This window comes from Stegodyphus dumicola, chromosome 6 (genome assembly GCF_044657685.1).
Source record: "Stegodyphus dumicola isolate Sdum_Otavi_A_Nest chromosome 6, ASM4465768v1".
Classification (NCBI taxonomy): Eukaryota; Metazoa; Arthropoda; class Arachnida; order Araneae; family Eresidae; genus Stegodyphus; species Stegodyphus dumicola.
The window spans coordinates 205,291,998-205,317,861 of NC_140773.1; the positions used below are offsets into that span (position 1 = coordinate 205,291,998).

The 25,864-nt window shown below is 31.0% G+C and overlaps 1 protein-coding gene and 1 long non-coding RNA gene across 2 annotated transcripts in view; one reads left to right on the forward strand and one right to left on the reverse strand.

Moving 5' to 3' along the window:
• LOC146996951 (uncharacterized) overlaps positions 1-25,864 on the forward strand; it is a 311,932-nt gene that overhangs the window by 107,484 nt on the left and 178,584 nt on the right. The gene's annotated exons all lie outside the window — the stretch shown is intronic.
• LOC118193699 (cuticle protein 10.9-like) lies at positions 5,967-16,228 on the reverse strand. Its single transcript, XM_035364824.2, has 3 exons — positions 16,122-16,228; positions 11,102-11,152; positions 5,967-6,525 (listed from the first exon to the last, which is right to left on the reverse strand). Exons 1-3 carry the CDS (start codon positions 16,125-16,127, stop codon positions 6,112-6,114), a joined length of 471 nt encoding a protein of 156 aa, XP_035220715.1. The 5' UTR covers positions 16,128-16,228; the 3' UTR covers positions 5,967-6,111.

Genomic DNA, 25,864 nt, shown 5'->3' on the forward strand with positions numbered 1-25,864 from the left:
CAGTCACGAAAAAATCTCTTCTGAATCCATTTTAAATCCATTTTACAGTCCGTTTTGGGAAAAAGTCCTTCATTCTGTCCTTATGTACATGTCACACAAATGGATTCTCTTTCTCTCGCTCTCTATATATAAATTACATAAAGTTCTTTTTATTAAAAACATAATTACTCAATGTATTTTTCGCACAATATGCTGCTGAAAATTTATCAGTTTAAACAAAAAGTAAGAAATTTAGAACCCATTCTACACAAAGGACCAAAAAGAGTGAAATTTAATATATGAGAAGGGGAAAAGAAGGAAAAACTGTCTGTGATGATTACAAACCGTTAGAGAATTGCCAGAAAACCAGAAAAATATTCCTTAGCGGGTATCAGATTAAATGCGCTAGTTTCTCTGTATTTAAAAAAAATAAATTTTAAAACGATGCCAGATTTTCTTAGCAAAACCTAAAACTTGAAACAAATATTGAATTCGATTTTTCTTTCTGTGATGTAATTTCAAATTGAATCAAAAAAAGATTACTTTGATTTCAATTAAAATTCATGAGTTCATATCTGTTTGAGAAATTTTCATAAACATTTATCTTGAAATTTAGATGCAAATAAATGAAATTACGAAGAAATAAGACAATCTAGCTGCCTTTATTTTTTTTTCTGTTGATCATTTCTTTTATTTCAGAAGTATATTAATGGACTAAAGAATGAAGCTATATTTGCATATGGCCAAACATGCATAAGATATAAAAGTGCATTTTATCCTTTTTATTAGTTATGGTTATTTTTGTCGAAACTATTAGGCATTTTTTAGACCGTAAGATAAGGATGATGTGCAATGTCCTCACCACGACTATATCTTCGGAAACGTCTGATTTCTAGCTGGACGTGTTCCTAAAAGGAGAAAAGGGCGACTTGGGAATGTGGAGACCCCTGCGCTAACCCTGGTAGCGACGATTTATCGTCCATAACCTTTTAGTTCAAGTTCCACTTGTAGAGATGATTAGTTTTATTTTTAGAAGTAGAAGATTCGAAAAATGTGTAGTGTCTTCGCCTTGAATCCGGGGCATCCAGATTACTGTCCGAACGGTCATCCCAATTACACTACGAAAGCATGCAGTAAGAATTAAAAATTTTACATTTTGTTTATTTATTACTGAATTACTAACACAGATCACCGAAATCAGAAGTCATTGGCGGTTTTTATTTTATACCATCATCATGAATTTTGAGACCTATTGTATATGTACCATAAACCTGTTGTATGTGTTACATTCAGCAAACTGTGAAGTATTAGCTCCTCATTGCATTTTGAGAGTAGTCCACTTTTTTTGTTTTTTAGAACTATTATATTCGTTTTTTATTTTTTCAACATATTGCTTATGCTTCAGTTAATAACAAATTAACAACAGCGTGCTTTTACTACTGAAACAAATTTGCATTTTTCTAAAATATGCGAATGAATTTTCCGGAATTAAATGTATCTCTCCTCCCTCATTAGTATAGTCGTAAGTGATGCTGACTACTGTATCATTGATCCTAGGTAGGAAATTCAGAGAAGGTTTTTATGTTTTTCAATATATAGTGCTTGTAAGGCATGAGGGTACTTAAAATACTAGCTATCCGAAAGTACTCCTACAGGTTTGGTAGAGAAAGGTGGAAGACCCCTGGAAACGACCACCGGACTGTTTTGCATCAAAATTCGGAGAAAGCGTTTTCTTTATAATTTCTCCGATTTCTGTGTTACGTGTTGAATATCTTTAGTGACGACACTACTAAATTACTGATGGCTATTGAACATTCCTGACGAATGCATTAAGCTGCAAGTGACCGGACATTGGGAACAACAATAATTCCATATGACATTTCTTAATTTGACAAAAAATTAATAAAAAATATTTAGCATACATCATTAACAAAATCTGAAAGGTTTCAGATTTTAAATTACGTCCAAAGGGGCGTTTTTTTAACGTTTTGTGAGTTACCTTTATGTATAAAATATAATGTTCTGCATACTCAAACCATCAAATTCAGTTCAACAGCGATATCTCTAAATAATTTTAAAATGAGCCTATCTTTAGAATTTCCGATACACAGTTCCGCGCGCTGGTGATAAAAAGGTTTACCCCCACCCGTAGAGTGTTGCCATTGCTCGCTTTGAAATTGTTTAGTTTTTTAATCAAAAATTCGCTAAAGTGTTACAAAATATGAAATCGATAATAAAGCAAATTTAAAATTAGGGCTTTCACATGCCCATATTCTACGGAAGATTACGTTATTCAAGTTTTTATGGCTCTAGGTACCGTTGTTTTATCCACAATGCGAGAAACATACATATATTCATGCAGATTCTTTATTACTTGATTTCTTTAAGTATAATACAGGGCGATAATATTTGGTGGCAACAATTTGAAAAGTGATTCGCCATTTATTGTTTTCTACGAAAAATGCCGAAACGAAATTAATAATCCTTCAAAGCAAATTGCCCCTTTGAACTTATAAAAAAAAATGAAAGCCGAAAGCTTTCAGATTATATATTACGCCCAAAGGAACTTTTTCTAATGTTTGGTGTGTTACTTTTATTTATTAAATATCATACTTTTCTTACTTAAACTACATATAATTCAATTCAACAACAATATCACAAAATATTTTAAAACAGCATATCTTTATAATTTCCGATACACAGTGTCGCGCGCCGGAGATGAAAATGTTTTCTCCGTATAGTGTTGCCACTTCCCGCTTTGAAATAATTGAGTTTGTTAATCAGAATTTCGTTAAATGTTTACAAAATATGAAATAGACAATAAACCGAATTCTAGTTCAAAATTCGGTCTACCAGGTGCCCATGTTCAGATGGAGGATTACGTTATTCAAAATTTCATGGCTCTAGATATCGTCTTTTTTAAACAATACGAGAAACATGCATACATTCATTCAGATTCTTCATTATTTAATTTTTTTAAGTATAATACAAGACGATAACATTTAGTGGCAACAATTAGAAAAGTGATAGCCGTTTATAGCGAAAAGCTGCAAAATGCCGTTTTCAGACTAATAGCTCATCTATGCTAACCCCCCCCTCTTTGGGCTAGAAATCTGAAAGTTTTCAGATTTTATATTACGCCCATACGGACGTCTATTTCATTTAGAGAGAAATACACGTTTCGAGAGTATTTGGGCTAACTTCAATTGTTCCAAAAATATTTAAAAACAGCACATCTTTAAAATTTCCGATAGATAGTCTCGCGCGCTGGAGATAAAAATGTTCTACTCGCTACAGCGTTGCCATTGCTGCTTGCTTTAAAATTGTTGAGTTTACCAAAACTTCATTAAAGTTTTACAAAATATGAAATAGACAATAAAACAAATTACTTATTCAAACTTCCGATGTCCATATTAAGGGGAAGGATTATGGTATTCAAAATTTGATGATGTTAGTTACCGTTGGTTTTCCAAAGTGCGAGAAACATACTTACATCATGTAGGTTTTACATTATTAATTTCTTTAAATATAATACTGAGTGACAATATTTGGCGGCAACAATTCGAAAAGTGATTCAAAGATTTAAAGTGATTCGACGCAAAATGCCGTTTTGAGACTAATAGTTCTTTTGGGAAAACAAATAAAGTAAAATATTACCTAAAAACAGATTAAATAAAATATGAAATTAATAAGTCGTGTGGTATCAGATTTCATAGTTATATTGGAATTTCGAGCAAGCTCCTATACGTTTGACAAAGCTGTATGCACCAGTTTGATAATAAAATGAATTGTTTCTCTACATGCGTTTCGGCGGGGATTTGAGGAGAGATATATTAATATAATAAAGAAGAGTGTGGGATTTGAACTTTACTTTAAAGAACAAATATTAGCCTCTTTAAGACACAATAATACGCCGAATAAATACTAATTCAGAAGTCAAACAACAAAAATCAGCGTTATATTTTCAAAATTTTCACAGGACTAGTTTCGATGGTTTTACCGAACCACCATCGAAACTAGTCCAAGCTCTTGGGGTATTTATAGGATTCCTTGCCAGTATGGTTTGATTTACATTGGCCAAACTAGGAGAGCCTTAAAATTTCGCGTCAAGGAACATGAGGCATATGTTAGAAAAAAGGAAACACAGAAGTCTTCTGTTGCTCAACATTGTTGGTCCGAAAATCACACTTTCAATTTTTCTGTTGCCGAAATTATTCAAAAAACATCTTAAAAATCTTTCTGTTCTAGTTAACGATCCTAATTCCAATCCACCTTTGCCTTCGGCCTTTAAAGAAATTATGTTTTAGTTTTGGTTTCACCAACAGATGGCGCCACTTGCTTATTCTTGTCCAGGCTTTCTTATCTTATCTAATCCTTATTTCCTATCTTGTTCATTTGCGGTTTTGCAGCTGAGGATGGTGGTTCGGTAAAACCATCGAAATTAGTCCTGTGAAAATTTTGAAAATATAACGCTGATTTTTGTTGTTTGACTTCTGAAAATAGCCTCTTTACTATGATATTAATTTATAAAGAGAGACTGCAAGGATAATATAATAATATTTATAAATTAATAATGTTGATAATAAATAATATAAATGTACAGAATTGAATTTTAGAACTTACATTAAACAGTATCAGCATGGATTCAGTATGGTTTAAATTCGGCATTTTTCTACCAAATCATCTCCGAAGCTGAATAACAAATTCGAGGCTAGAAGAAAAGTCAGTGTCAATTTAAGGTGCGTAAGACATTTTATTTAACTTCCAGTCTTATTACTCTTCAAGTACGTCGCTTATCAATGTAAGAAAGTGAATCTTTTACAAAACAATATATATTTCTTAATAATAATTTGCTAGATATGTTATTAATGTTATCTGCATAAAGACATTTTCAACTGCATAAAATTTTCTATTCCGCTATAAAATTTCTCTTTAACTCTTTTATAAGTGCACTATTATCCACTTTAGATGTAAAATCTAATCTTAACTGAGATATCTGATGTAATACTCAGATATAATATCAAATATATCGGATGTAATAGCAGAGTTTGGAGGAACGTGGTATCGAAGATTTGGTTGTAATTGTTGGAGTATTAATTCCATAAGTATGAGTCATTTCTAAGCTTCTTTGGCTATAAGTGTCATGTATGCGTGCACTTTTAAAATTATTGCCGCAGCAAAGTGATAATAATCTTATCCATTTATTGAATCTAACTTTGCATATCAAATAACATTCGCCGCATAAATTGTGTTTCATTTTTCTTCCTTCCTCCTCTCTTTTCCCTAATTCCTTATACAGTTTTTGATATATATATATATATATCATATATATCAAAAACTGTATAACTTTTGTATAGATTTCGTTACTATATAAGATTAACAAACGGGCCGTTTTGAATATATATATATATATATATATATATATATATATATACCATAGATGTTTTGGAAATTTAAATAATATTTTATGAAAAATTCAAGTAGGTGTACGATGTTCAAATCGATTAATTTATTGATTAATTAATGTAAGAATATTTCTATGTATTTTATTTATCATTGGGCTTATTTCTATGTGAACCTATATCTATGTAAGCTTTTTTCCGTGTGAGCATATTTCTAAGTGAGCATTTTTCCATGTGAGCTTTTTTCTATGTGGGCATATTTCTGTGTGGGCGTTTTGCTGTGAGCATTTATACCTGTGAGCAGTTTTGAGGGTTTTTTCCTGTGGGCATTTTTCCGATCACCAACACGAATTTACTCATTGTTTTATCAGATCTCTCAATTATGAAATTCTTTGGAAAATTTCAACCAAGCTATACGTTTCTTTCTTTTTATGCCGAAATGTCTTTTTTGCAAAGATTCTTAAAGGCTGAAAAAATAGCAGTACACTGTTGATGCAATTAAAATTTCTTAAGCTTTTGAAATATGCTGAAATATACGGGTAGATGTTTGGTTATATGAATATAGAGAAAGAGAATAAACAACAGTTTTCAATATAAAAATATAAAATTTATTATTTAGCACCGATTGAAAAAGCAATACCAGATTTCATTTTACAATATAATCTCTGATACCTAATGCCCAAAAAATCTTCCGTAGAAACTATCAATAGCCAAATGTTTTGTGTATTATTTATACATATCCGGCCGCTCTTGGATCGTCAATGGGGACTAGGATGTATCTAAGTGCTCTGCCTGCAGCTGGAGCTGCTGGTCTAGGGGCAGGTCTGGCGGCTGCTACGACTGGTGCACCAGCAGAGTAAGCTGAGGCTCCTGCTGCAGAAGCTCCTGCCGCTGAAGATTCTAAGACCACATCAGCAGGGCTAATATTGTCTGTTCCTGGCTCGTTGGTCCTAATGGTAGCCCTGAATCCACCCTCGTCGGCAATGTAGTCAACCACCCTAGAGTGTCCCTCTAGGTTATTAACGCTGTAGGAACCAGTGACACGACCTGCACCGTCTCCGCTTTCTTCCCGGGAGCTCCTTCCTCCATCTTCTGTCTCAGCTGCGTAATTGAATGAGTATGGGATGGGTTGGTACTGAGGTTCCTGCGTAGACAACGTAACATACATAAATATAATAACATATTTCAACATTAAAATTTGTGAATTTCTAATCCCAATAATTTTTTCCTCCTCGGTATATATTATAATTGGATTCTAAAAATACAGAGCTATTAAATAATGGCTTGGATTTCAAATAACCATTATTTAGTACCTGTTAAGAGGATATTAATGTGAGATGAGTCAAGTGGGAATATAAATATTTTAGAATAATTTTAAAATACTGATTTAAATTGGCAACTTTCATTGGAGTTTCAATTGGCGTTTAAGCATTATTTGTTTTACTTTGGGAATAAAATAATTATAAGAAATAAAATGAAAATTTGTAATAATTTTTTAGAAAACAGTTTTATCCCTAGCAGAAATAGTTTAATTAGAGATGTTTTATCTCATTCCCATTTTAATTAAAATTGTTCACAGTAAGCAAATAAAAGACAATAATATTTTTAATTTGCTTGATAGAACACTTAATTTTGGAAATTGTTTGTTGGTCAATTTTTACATATGTGCATTCACATATTTTGACCATAATGTTGCAGAATGCCTTGATATGTAACTAATGGAATCAACTTAGTTTCAACCAATAATTCTTCAAAAGCTTGTAGAGACATTAGGATTTTTTTTTTTTTTTTTTTTTTTTTTTTGAAGCCATAGAGATGAAAAATTAGCAACCGCATTCGCCGGGAATCGAATCACGGACCTCTGGATACCGGCCCAGCGTGCAGAAACACTGCACCACGAAGGCACGCTAGGAAAGCAGGAGAAATACCTTACATACTCCCCCTTGTAAAGGGCGACTGGGGTTTTTAGGGGACCCAGTCACCTAATACTGTGTGTGAAGAGTCATCATCCACAACCCCTTTAGTTCGGACGTCACTGTAGAGATATCGGATTTTTTTTAAGCAGGAGAGATTGAAAAATTAACAACGCCTTCGCCGGGAATAGAACCACAGAACTGTGGAATACCGGCCCAGCGTGCAGAACCACTACACCACGAAGGCACGCCAAGAAGGTAGGAGAAATACCTTACAAGCTTCTTTTTCACTTTTTATTTATTTTTGTCTACGTAGTTTTAATTTTATGTTTGCTAAATGCAGCTTCTTGCTTTCCTTCTAATTGTTTACTTGCTAGGCAGGCGGTATGCTTGCTGATCCAACTCATTCTTATTTAAAAGAATGGTCGCTGAAAAGATTAGGAATTATCTTATAACTGAAATCCTCTAGTGGGTGTGGAATAATATCTGCAATCTGCCTTCGAATTTAAGATAACATAAAGAATTACAAAAACATTCAAACCAATATGTTTCGGAATAACAGGAAACTATAGCCATATATACTATTTATTTCATCCCATTACTGTAATTTATCCGCAAAGAAGAAAATTAGATTTCAGTACCTTTTATCTCTCTCATTCTTGTATATTTAAAGGTAAACATCACATGTAGCTTGCAGAAGTTGCAGATAAATATATGCCAATTCAGATTACATCATTAATTTCACTCGTAATTTATTGAAATTTTATATATCAACAAACTTAAAGGTACAAAAGAACATTAAGATTTATTACGAATTAAAAATAAGAAAAGTGCAATAATTGAATTTTTGGAAATTTGAATTTTGATAATTATTATTCAAGTCCTAAGTGACAATGAATTCTTTTGTCATGGATGCCTGTTCCACAGACGATATCGAAACCGAAAAGATGATATCGGAGCACAAAAGCGATACATATATGTCCCGACATCCATTAGCAAATGGAAGCATATCTACCAACAAATTAGATATGAGCCAAAAAATGTTATTTGCTTAAGCTTGCAAAGCAAATGTTAAATATATTTCAAACTGTAGCAAGAAAAAATGAAAGATTTAATAATTAATTTAGATATTATTTAAGGTTTATAATAAATTAAAGTGAGGAAATTTTAGATTTTGTATCTTTCTATTGGAATTTCAGGAATAGCTTTTTTGTTTGCAGAAAAAATTAAGAAATAATGAGAATTAGATTTAAAATTCGTGTAGTCTGAGGAAGGAAGTCATCTTAGAAGCAAAATGGAAAGCAAAAAAATAGTATAAGGAAATGAGTACTATCTTCAAATTTAGGAAATGTATGCTATCTTTTTAAGTATCTTATGGATACTTAACGTACGTGATATGTTTACGCAAGGAATAATAAGACATTTAACTTACGTGATGTTTATGCAAAATCTGATAAGTCACCGAAAGGAAAAATGGAATTTTTTAAAAATGAAATTAAGAAACTTTTCTTTTCCTCCAAATTTAATGTATGAATACCTTTGATTATCAAAAATATCAAAGATGTTTCAAAGATTTAGTTATTTTTTACACGATGTTAAAAAATATCGTAATTTCCGATTATCGATTTTACGCCTTTTTTTCCCATTTATAAACTGTTTTTCCTTTTGTTTCCTTAACAGCTCCTTTTTCCCAGTTTTTCCTGTTGACGTAAAACGGAAATGAATAACTTCAAAATATTGTCGATATTAGGCTTAATTATCTGTTAACATAAACCGATTTATTTTAATTCCCATTGCAAATACAAAAACAGAAAGCTTACTGTACATATAAGCACGTTAAATAATCAGCTGAAAGTGAAAGAGCTACAACTAGTTATACTAGTAATGAACAAAATATTGTTATCTATTCGTGTAATCCTTTCTTTTTATCTAAAACATGAAATGTCAGTATAAAGCAGTGTTTTGAACCAGAGGGGAATTTAATAGTTTATTTTGGGGGGGAGGGGGGAATGCGGTCAGCCTTTTATTTACCTATTAAATATTTAGTTTTAGGTTTTGAATAACGAAAACTACTTTTATTCAAGTTTTGGAATCTGTCAACATTTTGTGGTTTAATTTAGAAAGATGATAGAAGTCCCTTTGAGGCTTTGGCAAACATTCTTTCATAAAATCGATTGACAAGATAACAACAACCACAACCTACATACATAAAATGTCGGGAAATTATAATAGCGGTAGTCCTTTATAATGTTACTGCGACAATTTTTAAAGCATTTACTTTTCTATTATATTAGCACTAGAGTCACCAGTGATTCCAGAGTCCCCGTACTGAAACAGATAATTTTTCATAAGATTCATTAAATAAATATATTTACTTATATATTTTTAAATTTCAAATGAGAAAGCATTTAGTATTTTAAATCATTGAATGTATCTAGAATTGTATTAAACCCTGAAAAATATTAAATGGGTATTTAGGTTTAGCACGTCTAAAATTAGTTATTTTCACATTGGAGTAGTTCTGATATTAGGTATCATTTTATAAGACACCGTCAACGTATCTGTATTTACATATTTAAGAACAACGTAGTGCAACTTTGTTCTGAATAAAATTTGTCTTCTGATTATTTCTACTGCACGAACAATTAGAGAATTTGCAAGAAGCGTGTATCAATAATTGATATTTTTTGTCTAAAATTATAAGCTACATTTAGTGTTTAGACAGTTTTTAGCTGAAGGTAAAACTCCTTATCAAAATTTCATCTGTTGTTTAAAATGAGCAGCATGGAATTACTTAAAATTACTTAAAAGGAAATTCATAATTAGCAAATTACTTAAAAGGATAATATAAGGTATTTCTCCCGTCTTCTTGGCATTCCTTCGTGGTGTGGTGGTCTGCACATTCAGCGCGTAATTGAGAGATCCTTGGTTCGATTCCCGGCGAGAGCAGTTGCGTATGTTTAATCTCTCCGGCCTCGAAATAACCTAATGTCTCTAAAATGATGCCCGAACTAAAAGGGGGGTTGGATGATGATTCTCCTCACCCAGGATTTGGCTATTGGTTCCCTTAAAAACCCCAATAGCCCTTTAAAAGGGGAAGTATATAAGGTGTTTCTCCCGCCTTCTTGGCATGCCTTCGTGGTTTGGTTCTCTGCACGCTCGGCGCGTAATTGAGAGGTCCGTGGTTCGACTCCCGGCGAAGGCGTTGCATATTTATCATCTTACCTGCTTCCAAACAAATACCTAATGTTTCTACAAGGAATTCCAATAAAACTATTATATACTAAAAGGAATTGTTACAGTCTCATTAAAATTAAAAATCTAAAGATGAATGGGATTAAATATTTGATCAGAAAGCGATTCAAAGTGTTAGAAAATGTTGCCAAATTCAAAGTACAATATTTATATATCTTTATACATAAATGAAATAAAAAGAACATTATTAAAGAACTTGAAGGTATTTTCAATAGTTCTGATCCTGGCCGATGAAAATCTGATGGTTGAACAATTTTACATTGTTTCATAATAAGTAAACAAATGAGAAAGCTACAAATTTGAGAATAAATGACTTAATAGTCTAATTACACTGATTAAACTGTGCATATCTGTTTTTGTATACTACATCTGAATTTATTATTCGGTAAATTTATTCCAATCTTTAAGAAATCCTATAAAATAGTAACGGAAGGTTTTAGCATTACAAAAAAAATTTCAGATTTGAAGTATTTTTATGAATTATGAAATTGAAGTCGTAATTAGTTACTTATTAATGTTCAATGAATTAATGAATCCGAAAAAATTACTTACCGCGTATTGCGCTACAGCAGCGACGGCTAGGAAAGCGAAGATGATAAAGACCTGTTAAAAGAAATTTTAAATCAATGGTGAATTTTTTCTATTGAATATAATAAAATTAAATTTAATGAGAAATACTGAGCATCGTACAAAACCCTTGTATGAAAGAGGCAATTTCTCTTCCCATATCACAAATTAAAATTAAGTTTCATGCAAAATTCTGAACATCACCCAAAGAGTTTGTGTAAAAAAGTGACTTTTATTGAAGTGGAATTTATCTCATTCAGGAGTTTCAACATACGCTAAAGAAACGTAGTATTTAATTCCCAATGAAATCAAAGCAAAATGTTTAAGCAATGCTCTCAGCGTATTTAATATATAATCCTTTAAAATTTTATTATATCTTTGCGCAGCATTTGTTAAAATAATGATGTAGTAAATATAATTTTCAAAATAAGTACAATATACTTTAAAATGAGTTTAAGTCTTGTGCTTTTATTACGCAATATAATTATTAGCCCAAAGGTACAATTTGCTCAGAAGGGCTATTAATTTCGTTTTGACATTTTGCTTTGGTTCACTATAAATGGCGTTTCCCTTTTCAAATTGTTGCCACCAAATATTAAAGTCCTGCACTAAATTTAACGAAATTAAATAATGAAGAATCTGTATAAATGTGTGAATTTTTCCCACACTGTGAAAAACCAGCGGTACCTAGAGACATCAAATGTTGAATAACGTAGTCCTCTACTCGACTACGTTGCTCAGGAAGCCCAAGTTTGGAATCTGTAATTTTATCTATTTCGATTTTGTAAAACTTTAACGAATTTTTGATTAAGAAACTAAACGATTTGAAAGCGAGCAAAGGTAACAATGTACGGAAAAAAAATTATCTCCAGCGCGCGAGATTGTACATAGGAAATTTTAAAGATATGCTCTTTTTAAATTATTTTGTGATATTAGTGTTGAATTAAATTTTATGGTTTAAGTGCGAAGAACATGATATTTAATAAATAAAGGTAACACAGAAGTTAAAAAAGAATCCTTTGGGCGTAATATTAAATCTGAAAGTTTTCAGACTTTTTTAATTATGCATTTATTATTAGCTTTTAAAACACATTTTAAAGTCTTGAAACAATTTTTTACATCTTTATTCCCAGTCATTGACCCATTCCATGACTGCATCTTTATTCTGTAGTCTAGTAGGGTGTATTGATGCAGCGTTTATCTACATTGTGATATTATTTAGTTTCCTCTGAAAGACCGTTGAGATTTGTATTTGCTCCCACAGCGGAAAATTGAATTAAGGCCTTTATATTTATGTAATCACTTTCCTAAATGTAAGGTAATCGAAACGTCACTTGATACAGCATTCTGTTTATTGTTATTTTTAATGCAAGAAGGTTAATAGTAAAATAACAAGAATAATCTAAAAAACGTTCTATGGCCTAGTGTTTTGAGTAGCAAAACTGAGAAAGGATCAAGGATAAATTAGCCATGAAATCAGAAAATATGAAATTAAGCTTAGTCTTATCTGTTAAAATATAACTATCTCCTTTCGAGAGTTGAATTTTCTACAATACTGTGACTGTTTAGCTTTCAGAAAGTTTTTTACTTTTTTTAGTTGTGAAATTCGTGTCAAATTTAATTTTAACTCTTAATTATAACTTAAAAATTCAAATGGTGACTAAAAATGTATTTTAAAAATCAGTTAACTACATGCAAGCTTTTTGGCAACTTTGTGCAACTATTATATTTTAATTGAAGTAATTAAGAGCAGTTATTTATGTAAATTAAAAATAGTATACAAAATAATTACGCTATGTAATAAGCTCACATAGATGTCTTATTATCATCAGATCTAATGATTATTTAACGCTAAACTCTTCCTCAAAATTAGTTTTAAATATGAAAGAACGGCACTCTTCAAGCGTTTGATAGTGAAACGCTTTTTAAATATAATACTATTTATAACTTTAAAAGAAATAACATTTTGGTTTGCAAGTTAAATGTGTATCAATTCTAAATTTTGGAATCCTTGTTTAGGAATTGTAAATATGTACTGTTACGTTATGATATAGTAGAAATTCGCTAAAAAGTTACAAATTGGATTAAAACGGTTGAACACAGAGAGGTCTACTCGGTCTCGAGCATGATTGCGTTTCAACGTCGGCCGTTTTGTAGTCTCTTCATGTGTATCAGAAAAATGAGCTAGTTTCTCTTAGAAAAATCCTTCACAAAAGTGCCTCTTCCCTTCACATATGAGTCGGAATAAACTTTGTTATAATCAAATAAATTTAAATATTTTGTATAACGTACGTTTGCCTTAAATGTAAACGCTCCATTGAATAACATTTTATTCTTTTGGAAATGTCTGCATCTATATGTCGTTGACGATTTTCAAAAAAAAAAAAAAAAAAAAAAAAAAAAAAAAAAAAAAAAATCCGCAACTAAGAAATTAAAGATTCCGTTTTCCTCTAAGAATTTCATTGAGATTCCAGACTGAAAGTTTTTCTGTGTACTTCGATGAAAATAAAAATTAAATGTAAAAGTATATTAACTTCAAAAACATCAACGCAAAGAGGTCATTTGAGCTGGGCTAACAAAGCTGGGCTTTTACTGTTAGGAAACAAAAATTTTGAGGAAATGTTACTAAAATATAAGCGTTGTTTTACTTAAATATACGTTTATGCTCTAATAAAAATGAATATAATAATTTGTGATCCATTACAATTTTTTTTTCTTGATAACAAAAGGAATTCAACTTGATCGAAGAAATGCTGATTTAATTGTTTTTTATTTTCGTGTATAATAAATTACTTTTCATTGCTAGAGATAATATAGAAATCATTTTTTTAACACATTGCTTTTAATAACAAATGTTCTTTTATGATCCAAATTTGAGGCCTTGCCATTGCTATATGTTACAGTAACAGAATTATTGGTGTGATTTTCTTTTCTCTTTAATTTCTTTCTATTCTTTAGGCACGGAGCAGATACACTAATGTTCTTCCTTTAATTTGGGTTAGAAGATGTACTGAACTCAAGTGGGAAAAGTAATATTAATAATAGTACTATACTTTACCAACTGTGGAAACTATCTGAGGGCCCTAAAATAACATCTGCTCCTGTATAGTTCAACAACTGAGTTCTCGGCTGATGAATGTGCATTCGTTTATCTTAATACAACAAGGCATTGCTGCCTGCAGCAAGGACTGGGAATTCATTTTAAGGGCTGTCTGCGTTAGCAGGAATGCTTTCACAGAAAATGCTCTAAGGCAAAGTGGCTTACGTTGACGTTACACTTGAGGAAGCCACGAAAACGCTCATGCTGCCAGAGTGCGAACTCAGGTCGAAATATCAGTGCTCAACAGATTTAGCTGTTCGGTCGAACAACAGCTGAAAGTTTCATCAGCTGATTCTATGAATATCCATAAACAGTTTTTAAGAATTAACAATGCCAAGTTCATCCGGACAACTGAGGAAGAGCATCTTTCATCATTTTTATCGACTGGTGAATGCTTCTTAATTGTCAGTCACCAGTTCAGTCTATTGATGAATAATATTTCAATGTCCATCATCAAATCTGTCTATTGATATGAATTTTATACTAATTCCTAATATTAATTTGTTCTCATCGACTAACAATCACAAGTGTTTTACCAACTGACTTAATAATGCTCATCTTTTGTTATTTGATTAACTGATAATTATTTTAACTATTTTAAACAATCTGTTGTCAAAATTGTAGTATAGTGACGATAAAACACGCTTTGTCATTTGAAGTATATTATCAATTTGTCTTTCGATTAATTAGTTTGAGTAATAATTACGAAACGCAGCAAAATTCATACAATAATGCTTTCGATATGTCATATTTTTAACCTACACAAAATAGATTTTAAACTGAAAAAGGCTGATGTGTTTACCACATGACATATTTGTACATAATTTTAAATTATACGTATTTTCCCTGCGTTTCATTTAAACTTATTACCTCGAATTTCATTAGAGATATATTTTTCATTCAATTAATTCAGTTCTCCCTTCGGGCAAAGCAAAAATATATAAAAACTCAAAATATTTTCATTAAGAACTGAAAGATATAGAAAAACATAAAACACCAAATATAGTTAAAACAATTAAAAGAATTTTAACAATGAAAATTACAGTTTCTTCGGTAAAACAACAAACTCGGCCAACAGGCATCCCGCTTGGAAAATAAACACTGAAGGTGCAGAAAGAATTAATTCATTATTCTGCTAAGTTTCAAATGTAAACAAATATGGCTCTTGTGGTGAAAACAAATTAGGCTTACTTACATAACATTTAAATTGTTGATAATTCTACAAATATTGCATACAGTTTAATTAAAAGCATAAAATCCTTAACCGGAATATAAGAACAACATTATTCAGTCATTTTAAAGCAAAATTGCACAATTTACCAATATATAAGAATATAAAACTGAACTCACTGAGCCGAGTAACAGAGTGGGTGTGCAGCCGATTGCAACCAAAAAGGGAAGTGCACAACTACATGTTGTAGCAGTCCTATATACAAAATTTCAACGTTCTGAGACTGCTCGTTTTTTGAGTTATGCGAGATACATACGTACGTGTACGTAAAGACGCCATGAAAGAAATCTCTTCTGAATCCATTTTAAATCAGATTTTTAATTAGTTTGAGGACAAAGAATCCTTTAGTCTGTCCTTACGTACAGATGTCACATAAAAACATTGTTAAATTGTATTCGATAGCGGTCAAAATGGATATTTTCGTTGACAAATGGTACCCGGAATTTTTCGTGATTACAATACTTCGTAGAAGGAAGTAAAAGTAATTTAATTTTCTTAAATTTCTTATATTTTCTATCTAGTAACGTATTCGTTAATTCCCAAACTAAGTCACCTTTTGTTTTATATTACGAAATTTTAATACAATATGAATAAAGTTTTTTAAGAAGATCAATTATTATTTAAGAATAGAAAAGATAGAGTTAAATTAGTTTGTGACTAATAAAATTAATTACCTTCATGTTCAGGGTTCCGAACGACAGACTTTACAAAGCAAGCCGCAGTTGAACACTTCGAGAAAAGTGCGTGAAAATACGTAGAACCATTGAGTATATATATACGTGCGGGGTTGTGAAAATATGTGTTAATTGTATCAGTAAGTTGCATGCTGGGAGAATACTGATCGATGTATTAGTGCTCTCTTTGCCTGTAACTTGCATGCTGGGAGAATATTAACATTTTAAACCAGAACAAACAAAAATAACAAACCGCCTCGCTTTAAAAACTCATCCCTTCAAATTTCAAACACATCTTCAGCAATCATTTAATTTTCGCCTTGAAATATTGTTGACATTGCTTTCTTATCTCTCAACGAAACAGTTACCGATTCGAAACACGTATTTGTCCTTTAAAACTATGTGTGAAATGTTTGCTCCATTAAATTAAATTAGTAATTAACATGTCGAGTAGGGACTTACTATCATTTTTTCCTTTTTCAGCTTAAATTTCTATATCGTAGAAAAGGTGCTAATTAAGGTTCAGAAAAAAGGAAGGTAATCCCATAAAATATGCACTTTTTATCCAACCTTGGTTCTGTTTGTTATGGTAGAGTGAAGGTCATGCTCCAAATAAAATTTTTAGATTTTGTTAGAAATTTGAAATAAAGAATGCAATTTCTCGAATTTTCTGTTTTCCCGGCATTTGGAAATTCATGAATTAATGTTAATTAATGAGTAATTATGTTTCCCAATTCGATATTACCTACCAAAAACTTTGAAGAATCTCAAAATTATGATGTGAAATCTTTTAACTGAAAGAAGGACTAAAGAAAAAAAAAGTATGGTCAGAAAAAACAGGCAAAAATTAAAAATCGAAATTATTGTCATGTTTTATATTATTTTTTGTAAAACAATTATAGCTTTTCGTTGCCCATAGATTTATTCCTCATTAAAAATTTTCATTTTCAATTCATTGCTCATAGATTTATCTGCCAAATCATGTCAATGCGTGAATTATAAAATTCCAGAAACAGTCAAGTTTCACTTATTTTGTATTGATGTCGGTTTAATTCTAAATGGAGTATTGGTATAACTTTGTTTAATGCAATGCATTGTGTTGATGATAACGCAAAAGTAGAAGAAAAAATTAGTATTGTTATGTATAAAGCGATTGGACCAGTGTGTCTGAAAATGATGCAAAAACTTGAAATAGCTATAATCAAAATTATAAAAATTGGGTCTCTCTGAATTATGCTTTCGTTTTACGTAACAGTATTTTCCCCCCTAAATACTTTTTCAAAAATAAATTATTGGACTTAATAGCTTCTCTTCTGGGAGAGAAAACAATGGCATATGAGTATTCGAATATTACCAAGATTGGTAGGTTTATGTGGTTATAGAAAAGCCTCGAGAGCTATCTGCCTAAGAGGAGGGATGCCTTCGTGGGGGACTTTCTGATAGAAACTGGCTCGTATCCACGTTACACATGGGAAAAAACCCCAAAACGCCCATGAAGCTAAACCGTTAGCGGTATTTTAGCCTCAGACATAACTTCCAGTGTTCAGCGACTTTACCGCTCGGAAGCTGGTGAGCCGCAGTATTACTAAGAATAAAAAAAATATCTGTAATAAATATAAATTTAAAACATTGTTTCGCATCGAAGTAACAAATAGTACCTAAACGATTATTTGCTTGAACTTTTCAATAAAAATTTCTAACCATGTTCCTTATTGTTCTTCAAGAATAATGTTGCTATTAGATATAAGGTATTTCTTCCGCCTTCTTAACGTGCCTTTGTAGTGTAATGGTCTGCACGCTGGGCGTGTATTCCAGAGGTTCCTGGTTGGAATCCTGGGGAAGGTGTTGCTCATTTTTCATCTCTCCTGCTCCGAAATAACCTAATAGCTCTACAGTATTAGTAAATTAATTCTTACCTGGCAATTAAAAAAGTACATGGGAAAATTCAAAAGGATTGAAGAAACCTCGAGGGACCATCAGAGCTATCTCGTAGAATGTAAATGTGAGGTTATAACATATAAAATAAATCAGAGCCTAATGAAATTAAATATGTCGAAGCATTTCTGAACTCAAGGAATGTTAAGTGGCATTTGCTAGCCACTGTACAGTGGCATTTGCTAGTCACTGTAGCTGGTTGGCAAGGACACAATTATTATGTATTAATAAAAGAATAGTTGACATCAACTTGCGTTCTCAGAATAAGAGAGAAATGATAATTCCTAGTAGAGGGATATGGCAATGTGTGGTTGCTTTAAGCTAATTTAATATTTTGGCTTAATTTTTAATGAGGGTAAATTTCAAAAACTAAACCTATTTCTCACGGTAGAAAGACAAAGGAAGAGTTATGACACATAGGTGTATTTATTAGACTGAAACTGTAACTTTACGTTTATAGATAGAGTTAGAAGAGCCCAGCATATTTGCATAATGAAACTCAATACAACTTTCGTTAAAATAATATAAAATTGGTGAATTTAGATGAATTTCTATCCCATTCCGAACTTTTCCAGTAATATGCATCGTGTCTAACAGGTTGATCCGGTATGTCTAACAGAATTGTGTTACAAGTTATATGTAAGTGTTTGAACAATTATCTTCCGTTCTTTATTTTCGCAAATTTGGTCATCGTCATTTACTTCCAGTTAAAGAAGTGTTTTAAATGACGAAAATATTCACATTTGGGCAATGTCAGATTAAAAATAAAATTATTTTCGACAAATAAAAAGTCTAGTTTTATACATATATATATATGTGTGTGTGTGTGTGTGTGGAAACTGTAATTGTAAATAAGAGCGCCAACTAAATTAGGGTGTGGTTAGACGATAATTGAACGATAGTGAGAACGGTCATGTACAAAATGTTTTAAAAACTATTCTTTTGCTTTTATTTTCATTCTAATGTAAATAACAAATCCTAGTTTAACTTGTGTTGTAGTCATATTTATAATCAAGCGTTCCCTATATATATATATATATATGTGTGTGTGTGTGTGTGTGTGTGTAGTTAGTCTAACTATAACTATTTAACAATATTTCATATCGGTTTACTATTATTCTAAAAAATATTTAATAAGCCGTACAAGGAAGTCATATAGTGTCGACACCAGATTTATTTTTTAAGTCTTAAATTGAACAGAAGAAGCGCAATTTGGTACGGAGGAAACTTCCAGTATTTTTGGATATTTAAAATTAACATTACAAAAGTTAAATGTAAAAGCACATAGCACATGAAACGGATTACTTAAGTTGGTTCAGAATTTTACCGGCGTAACATCAGCCAACAAAACCCTGAAGCCCGAAATGTAACTTTGGCGAGGATAAATATCACAAAGAGGCAGCTACCAGAAGCTCTAATCTAAACATTGGAAACTATGGTCTTAAATACGCACAAATCTAATTCGTATTCTGGCAAGGAACGTGGAAAGAGGAAGTTATAGTAAAGACTTAAAAAAGTAGTTATAGTAAAGACTAAATAAAATAATTTGTAAACTAAATAACTGTACAATTTATTTACAGTTCTTTCATTCTGAAGCTCTGAGTCACAAATACCAGAATTCTAAGTTCAAGTTACCTTCATAGGTGTTTTACCTTGGTAATGATTTTGATTTGTGATTGTGTTAAACACATATTTACGCTACCATACATGACACCTCAAAGAATATTTAGATTATTTATTGGTAGGAAAAAGGTGCAGAACTCTTTTTGATTTCAATTTTTGCGAAGAAAAGTGAGAGAATTATTTTGGTCATAACTTTCATTTGACTATTTAACAACAGTAAGCACGTTTTAAAGTCCTATATTTCCTTTTTGAGCTATAAGCATGCGTCTTCCTGTCCCAAATGTGATTATTTGCAATTGTAAGAATTGTAAGAATCCGTTTTTTCCGCCTAAAATTTATGTTGTTTTTAGGCCTTGGAAAGCTAATTTACGGAATACTTTGAATTTCTCCATCCGTTAAGTATCCTTACTCATTCTTTTTTTCAGTTTTAAGTTTCACAAATACACTTTGCAGAGCCATTTATTACAAGAATACCGCAGCTGACATGACCATGGGTGTTAGACTACAAGTATCCTGCGTGTATTATGATTGAGCACGTCTTAAACGACAAAGGTAAAAAGAAACGGAAAACAACATCTAGTTTAGTGAAAATAAAATGTTAAAATTTATGGATTTGGCACGGGAAACGAACTCTTAAGTAACCTCACTTCTCTGGATGTATTTCTAAATAACTGTGCTCACGTTTGACTGTATTAAACTTTTCAGATTCACAAATGCAGCTTAAAAACTGTAATGAACTATTGATATATAAAATAGTAAAAATTTGATATATAAAAGCTATTGATATATAAAATAGTAAAAATTTGATATATAAAATAGTAAAAATTTGATATATAAAAGCTATTGATATATAAAATAATAAAAATTTATATATAAAAGCTATTGATATATAAAATAGTACAACAATTCGGATAATCCTGCAAAACAAGCTTAAGATTTTCATGGTTAGGTTTTTTAAAACATCAGTGCTTGCATTTACTGAAATTTTCCATTGAAGTACAAGAGTGTATTTTATTTATGTTGCATTAAAATTAAAAAAAAAAAAAAAAAAAAAAAAAAAAAAAAAAAAAAACGTTTGCTATCTATCGTTCTCAGCTAAATTTCTTTTCGCAATAACTTTCTCTCTCACTTTGTAAAGTCATTAGGTTATTCTGAAGCAGGAGACCAAAAAACAAAAAATGAGCAAGGCTCTCCCCGGGACTAAAACATGGACCTCTCAAATGCGTATCAAGTGTGCTAATCGTTACACCACATAGGCACGCAAAAAGGAGGGAGAGAATACTCCCCTTTTAAAGGGTAACTGGGATATTCGGGGACCCAATCGCGAAATCCAGTTGGTGAAGAATCACATCCCACCACCCTCTAGTCCAAGAACCAATCTAAAGTCATTAAAGATATTTTTGAAGCTGGAGACGTGAAAAATGAGCAATGCCCTCAGCGGGACTCGAACCTGGACCTCTCGAATTCATGCCGAGAGTACTACCGTTACACTACGAAAGCATGCAGAAAGGAGGAAAAGGATACCTTATAATTTTATTGTATCACGGAATTCAGTGCTTTGTTTTGTAATGCAGTTATGAGGAAAATGATTTTAAGCATCAAAACATCATAAACATAACATTTTTTATTTGCTTTCAAATGATTCAGACAAAGTAAGTAAAGTAGCTTCGCATTTTTTGTATTTTTAAATAGACCGAGGTAATTAGTTCGAACGTATTAAACACGTCAAGAGGAGCTAAATATTATACCATATATACTACTAAAATATATTTTCATTTCATATATTTTCTTAAAAATATTTGATGTTGATACCACGGGACTACCTTGTTCGACTTATTAAATTATAAATACTTTTTCCTGCATTTTATTTAAACTTATTTCCACGAATTTTATTATTGAGATATATCTTATTCAATTAATCCAGGTCTCACTTCGCGGTAAGGCAAAAATACATAAACACGCAAACCATCTTCATTAAAATAATAAAATACAGAAAAACATATAACACCAAGGACAGTTAAAAAAATTAAAATTAAAATTAAAATTTCTATGCAAAAACAAGCAACACTCAATTTGGTGCAAAAACTGACTATTAACTATTCTACTTAGAATTTCGAATATAAACAAATGCCTGCCTCGTCGGGGTTTGCACCACTTTTAAACGTTTAAATTGTTGATAATTCTACAACTATTGCACGCAAATTAACTAAAGGCATAAAAAACTTAACCAGAACATAAGAACAACATAATTCAATCACTTTTAAAGCAAAAAATGCATAATTTATAAACATATAAGAATAAAACAAAGTGAGCTCGCGGAGCCGAGTAAGAGAGTGTATATATATAATAGGCAAAAATGACTTTGCAATGATGGTGTAAAATATAGAAGGTTGGATTCGTAATGAAGAGTAACAATTTTGATGGAGTAGAATACTTAAATGTCGATCCACAATGAATCAGAAATTTGGCAGTCGATGTAGATAAAATCTTCATTTTTATTTCAATTGACATTTGCGGCCACAATTTATTTGGCACTCTAATTGTGCGTATTTCCAGAATATTCGCATTTTTGATTCTATTGCGATAGGACGAGTTCATAGCGTAATAACTTCTAAGCCGCAACAGAGGTAGAAGCAAAGTGCGCATTTATTCAATATGGAAGCTCATCATTCAAATCGAAGGTTTTGGTTGAGGTTAGAAAGGTTTCAGTTCTCAAACTTAGAGCAACTTAGAGCAACTTTACGTCATCAGCGTTGCGCACAGATTAATCGAGAAATGGCGCAGTCTAGAAAAAGTATTACTACTTTTAGAAAACATAGAGGAAATACCCAGTTAAAAAAGGAGAAACTATAGAAGCTATTAATAATTTAAATTATAAAGCTAATTTGTATATTTTTTAACTTACATATATATTACATATATATGGTACGTATTTGTCATAAATTACGCTGAAAATTTAGAAATATCTTTTAAAATTCTTAATATTTTTTTATTCTGTGTTTTCCCTGAGCGTTATTGGAATCGTTCTCTTTGGAACATCAACACTAAATCACTCACTTGTAAGCTCAAAGGAATTAAAAAGATTAAGCGTAACAGAATGAAATTTTCAAACTACAGACTAACACTTCAAAAAATAAGTTACCGCCATAACAGTTTAAAATATTTGCAAGAGTAAGTAATTTATAATTATGAAAAGCCACACAAATATTTTGTTCTCTTCGAAATGAAAATTGCGCTTATTTTTACTCTACTTACTATACCCATAACATAAAATCGTTATCTCGAAAAATATTCAGTTTGTGTTTGTTTGTGCATTTCGCTTTTGAACATAAAGCAATTTAAGCAAAAAATATCAAAATATTATTATAACAAAAGAAAAATGCGATACCTACCACTCGCACACAATTGGATTAAAATGGACAATGATTCTACTCTAAATAGACTGTACACACAAAATAGATGAGAAGCTCTGCAGACGGCCTACGGAGAATATTAGAAAGTTAGTTTTATTTATGATACATAACACGACATTTGTTGCAAACTATGGGTGATAAAATAACTTTTCACCTTACAATACTCTGAGAGAAACATTTTTATAAGGTAATAAAGATAAATGAAAGAAGTTGCACATGATCGTAATTGGATTAACCTCGTTTGTATCACGGATATCATTCTGTTATAATGTAAAAAAGATTTTAGCGAAATGATTTTTTTTTTCACGTACAGCACTGATAATTTTTTTAAAACCTCTTTGTTTTGAAAAAAGTTATAAGAAACGTTTTGGGTAAAAAAAAAAAAAAAAAAAAAAAAAAAAAAAGTAATTTACTTAAAATATTCTGAAAATGACTTGCATAAATATTCGCAAACGTTGAAATAATAGTTTATATTTAATAAAATAATGATAATAAACAGTGCATTCTTGCTGGATATTCGTTACTACAATTACATTTTTTATGCGTTTGGCTTTAATTCAACCAATTTTTTGGTGTAAGAATGCTCCATTTTATTCCACACCTCCTTCCAAATTGTTTATAGTGTAAGATATTTCTCCCACTTTCTTAGCGAGCCTTCGTGGTGTGGTAGTCGGCACGCTCAGCGCGTAATTGAGAGGTCTGTGGTTCGATTCCCGGCGACGGAATTTGCTAATTTTTCATCTTTCCTGCTTCCAAAAAATACCTAATGTCTCCACAATAGTAGAACTTTCGAAGAAATGTCATATTTCCTTATTATTTTTTCTATCTTCCTCGCTAAGTCCACATCATATGAAAGAATTTTGATAACTTCTGGGCATTTGTATATAATAATCACAAATGATGTTAGAGCTGTGCGTTTAGGAAACTTATCCTGATAGAACTTGAATGTATTTTGCATTCTAAGTTTTCTGGTAGATAAGTTCAGCTTTTATTTAAGAATTTTTACATATTTAAGATTATAATTTATGTATTTTTATACATTTCTCCAAAACCTAAATTTTCTATCCCAAAAGCAGAGGAACATTTCAAACCCGTCCACCCCCGTGCTTCAATAGGCAATAGGTTTTTCGATTGTTTCCTTTATTAAGTTTCGCCACACAGCAATTCGTCCATCTGATCCAAAACTCTTGACTCATCTGAAAATATAACATTGCTTCAATATTGTAAATCTTTGCTCACCGTGAATTTAGCAAACGCCATGTTTATTTTCCTTGTTTTCTTGTTGGCAAAGAATGTCCTTCTTGTAAAGCGCCCATTATGACTCTTCTAACATATTTAAACTTTTATTGCAAACTGTTCTTCTAAATCCTTTGCAAGCTTTACAGTATTAATGTTTCTGTTATGTTTGATTTTTTATAGAGTAAAATCTCCGATGTCTTTGTGTTAACTTAAAACATGATCTTCACATCAGAGGATTTTTAACATTCCCATGTAATTCCTATCGTTTTACAGCATAAAAATAATTCAATATTTTACATCAAAAATTGGTTTTAGTATTTCAGGTACTTTTTACCCCCTTTGAAACGAAGAAATACTAAATTTCGATTAGAACTTTTAAATAATCTGCAGTGTCTCGCATGTTCATTTATCAGATGTGAAATGTGGAATTTTCAACACATTTTTCAAACAAATAATAATTTACAAATACAGATGATAATTCTTATGATGTATTTTCATTTAAAATACAAAATTATAACAAGAAACATCGTCTGTAAAACATCTCCACAAAATTTTTGAGTGGGCGAATAATTATGTAAGTTACTCATTAGCATTTTTTGAATAAATTATTTTGTTAATAATAATGTTTTAATAATATTTACTTTGTAACAAGCAAAATAGACAAAGCTTAAAATAGACAAAATATAATATGTTAGAAAAAGAACTGGAATCTGTATCAATATTTAGGGCGAGATCTACTCAAATAAATTTCAAAAATACGAGTGTCCAAAACCAAATGTGAGCCACTGTATTTCATTTTAGTCATTTGTTTGTTAAACAACGTAGCTCATGTTTTTAATCTATCATGAATCGGAAAGCATTTTAAATTAAGAATGTATTCAAGCATGTTTGACATATTTACACATTTTGAAAAATTTTTTAGAAGAGTCTATCCTCCCCCCCCCTTAAATTTCTACCTTGAGCTTCGATAATAAATGATTTTGAAATGTTCTTAGTTAACAATAATTTTCAGAGCCAATGGTGTCGTAAAAAGAAAATTAAAAACAATTTATAAAAATTTACTTTTTTTTAACTCAGATTTAGTGACAAAAATTTTATGCACGTAAAACATATATTAAAGTTTAAAATTTCCAGAGTTTTCTAAATTAAGTTAATTCTTTTCGAGAGAATAATAATTTACATTGCTTTTGCAACTAATCCATAAATTCAAGGAATTCATGAAACGATTTTGCTTTTACGAAATGAAATATCTCTCCAGAGGCATTCATAAATTCATTTTAGAATACATGTTATCTTTGTTACATTTTCATTTTTGTCTTTGTTGTTTAGGTGTTTCTAACGAAGCAAGACCAACTTTTTTTTAATTAAGCGTTAAATTAATTGTTAATTGCTTTTATCATCTAAATTTATCTCAAAGAAAAATGGTGTTACTTATATCACTTTTACTTTCATCCATAAGAATTATTTAATGCTTCATTTAATGTAAAAAATCATGTGTCATTTAATTCCTTTTCAAATTTATGTTGATTTTAT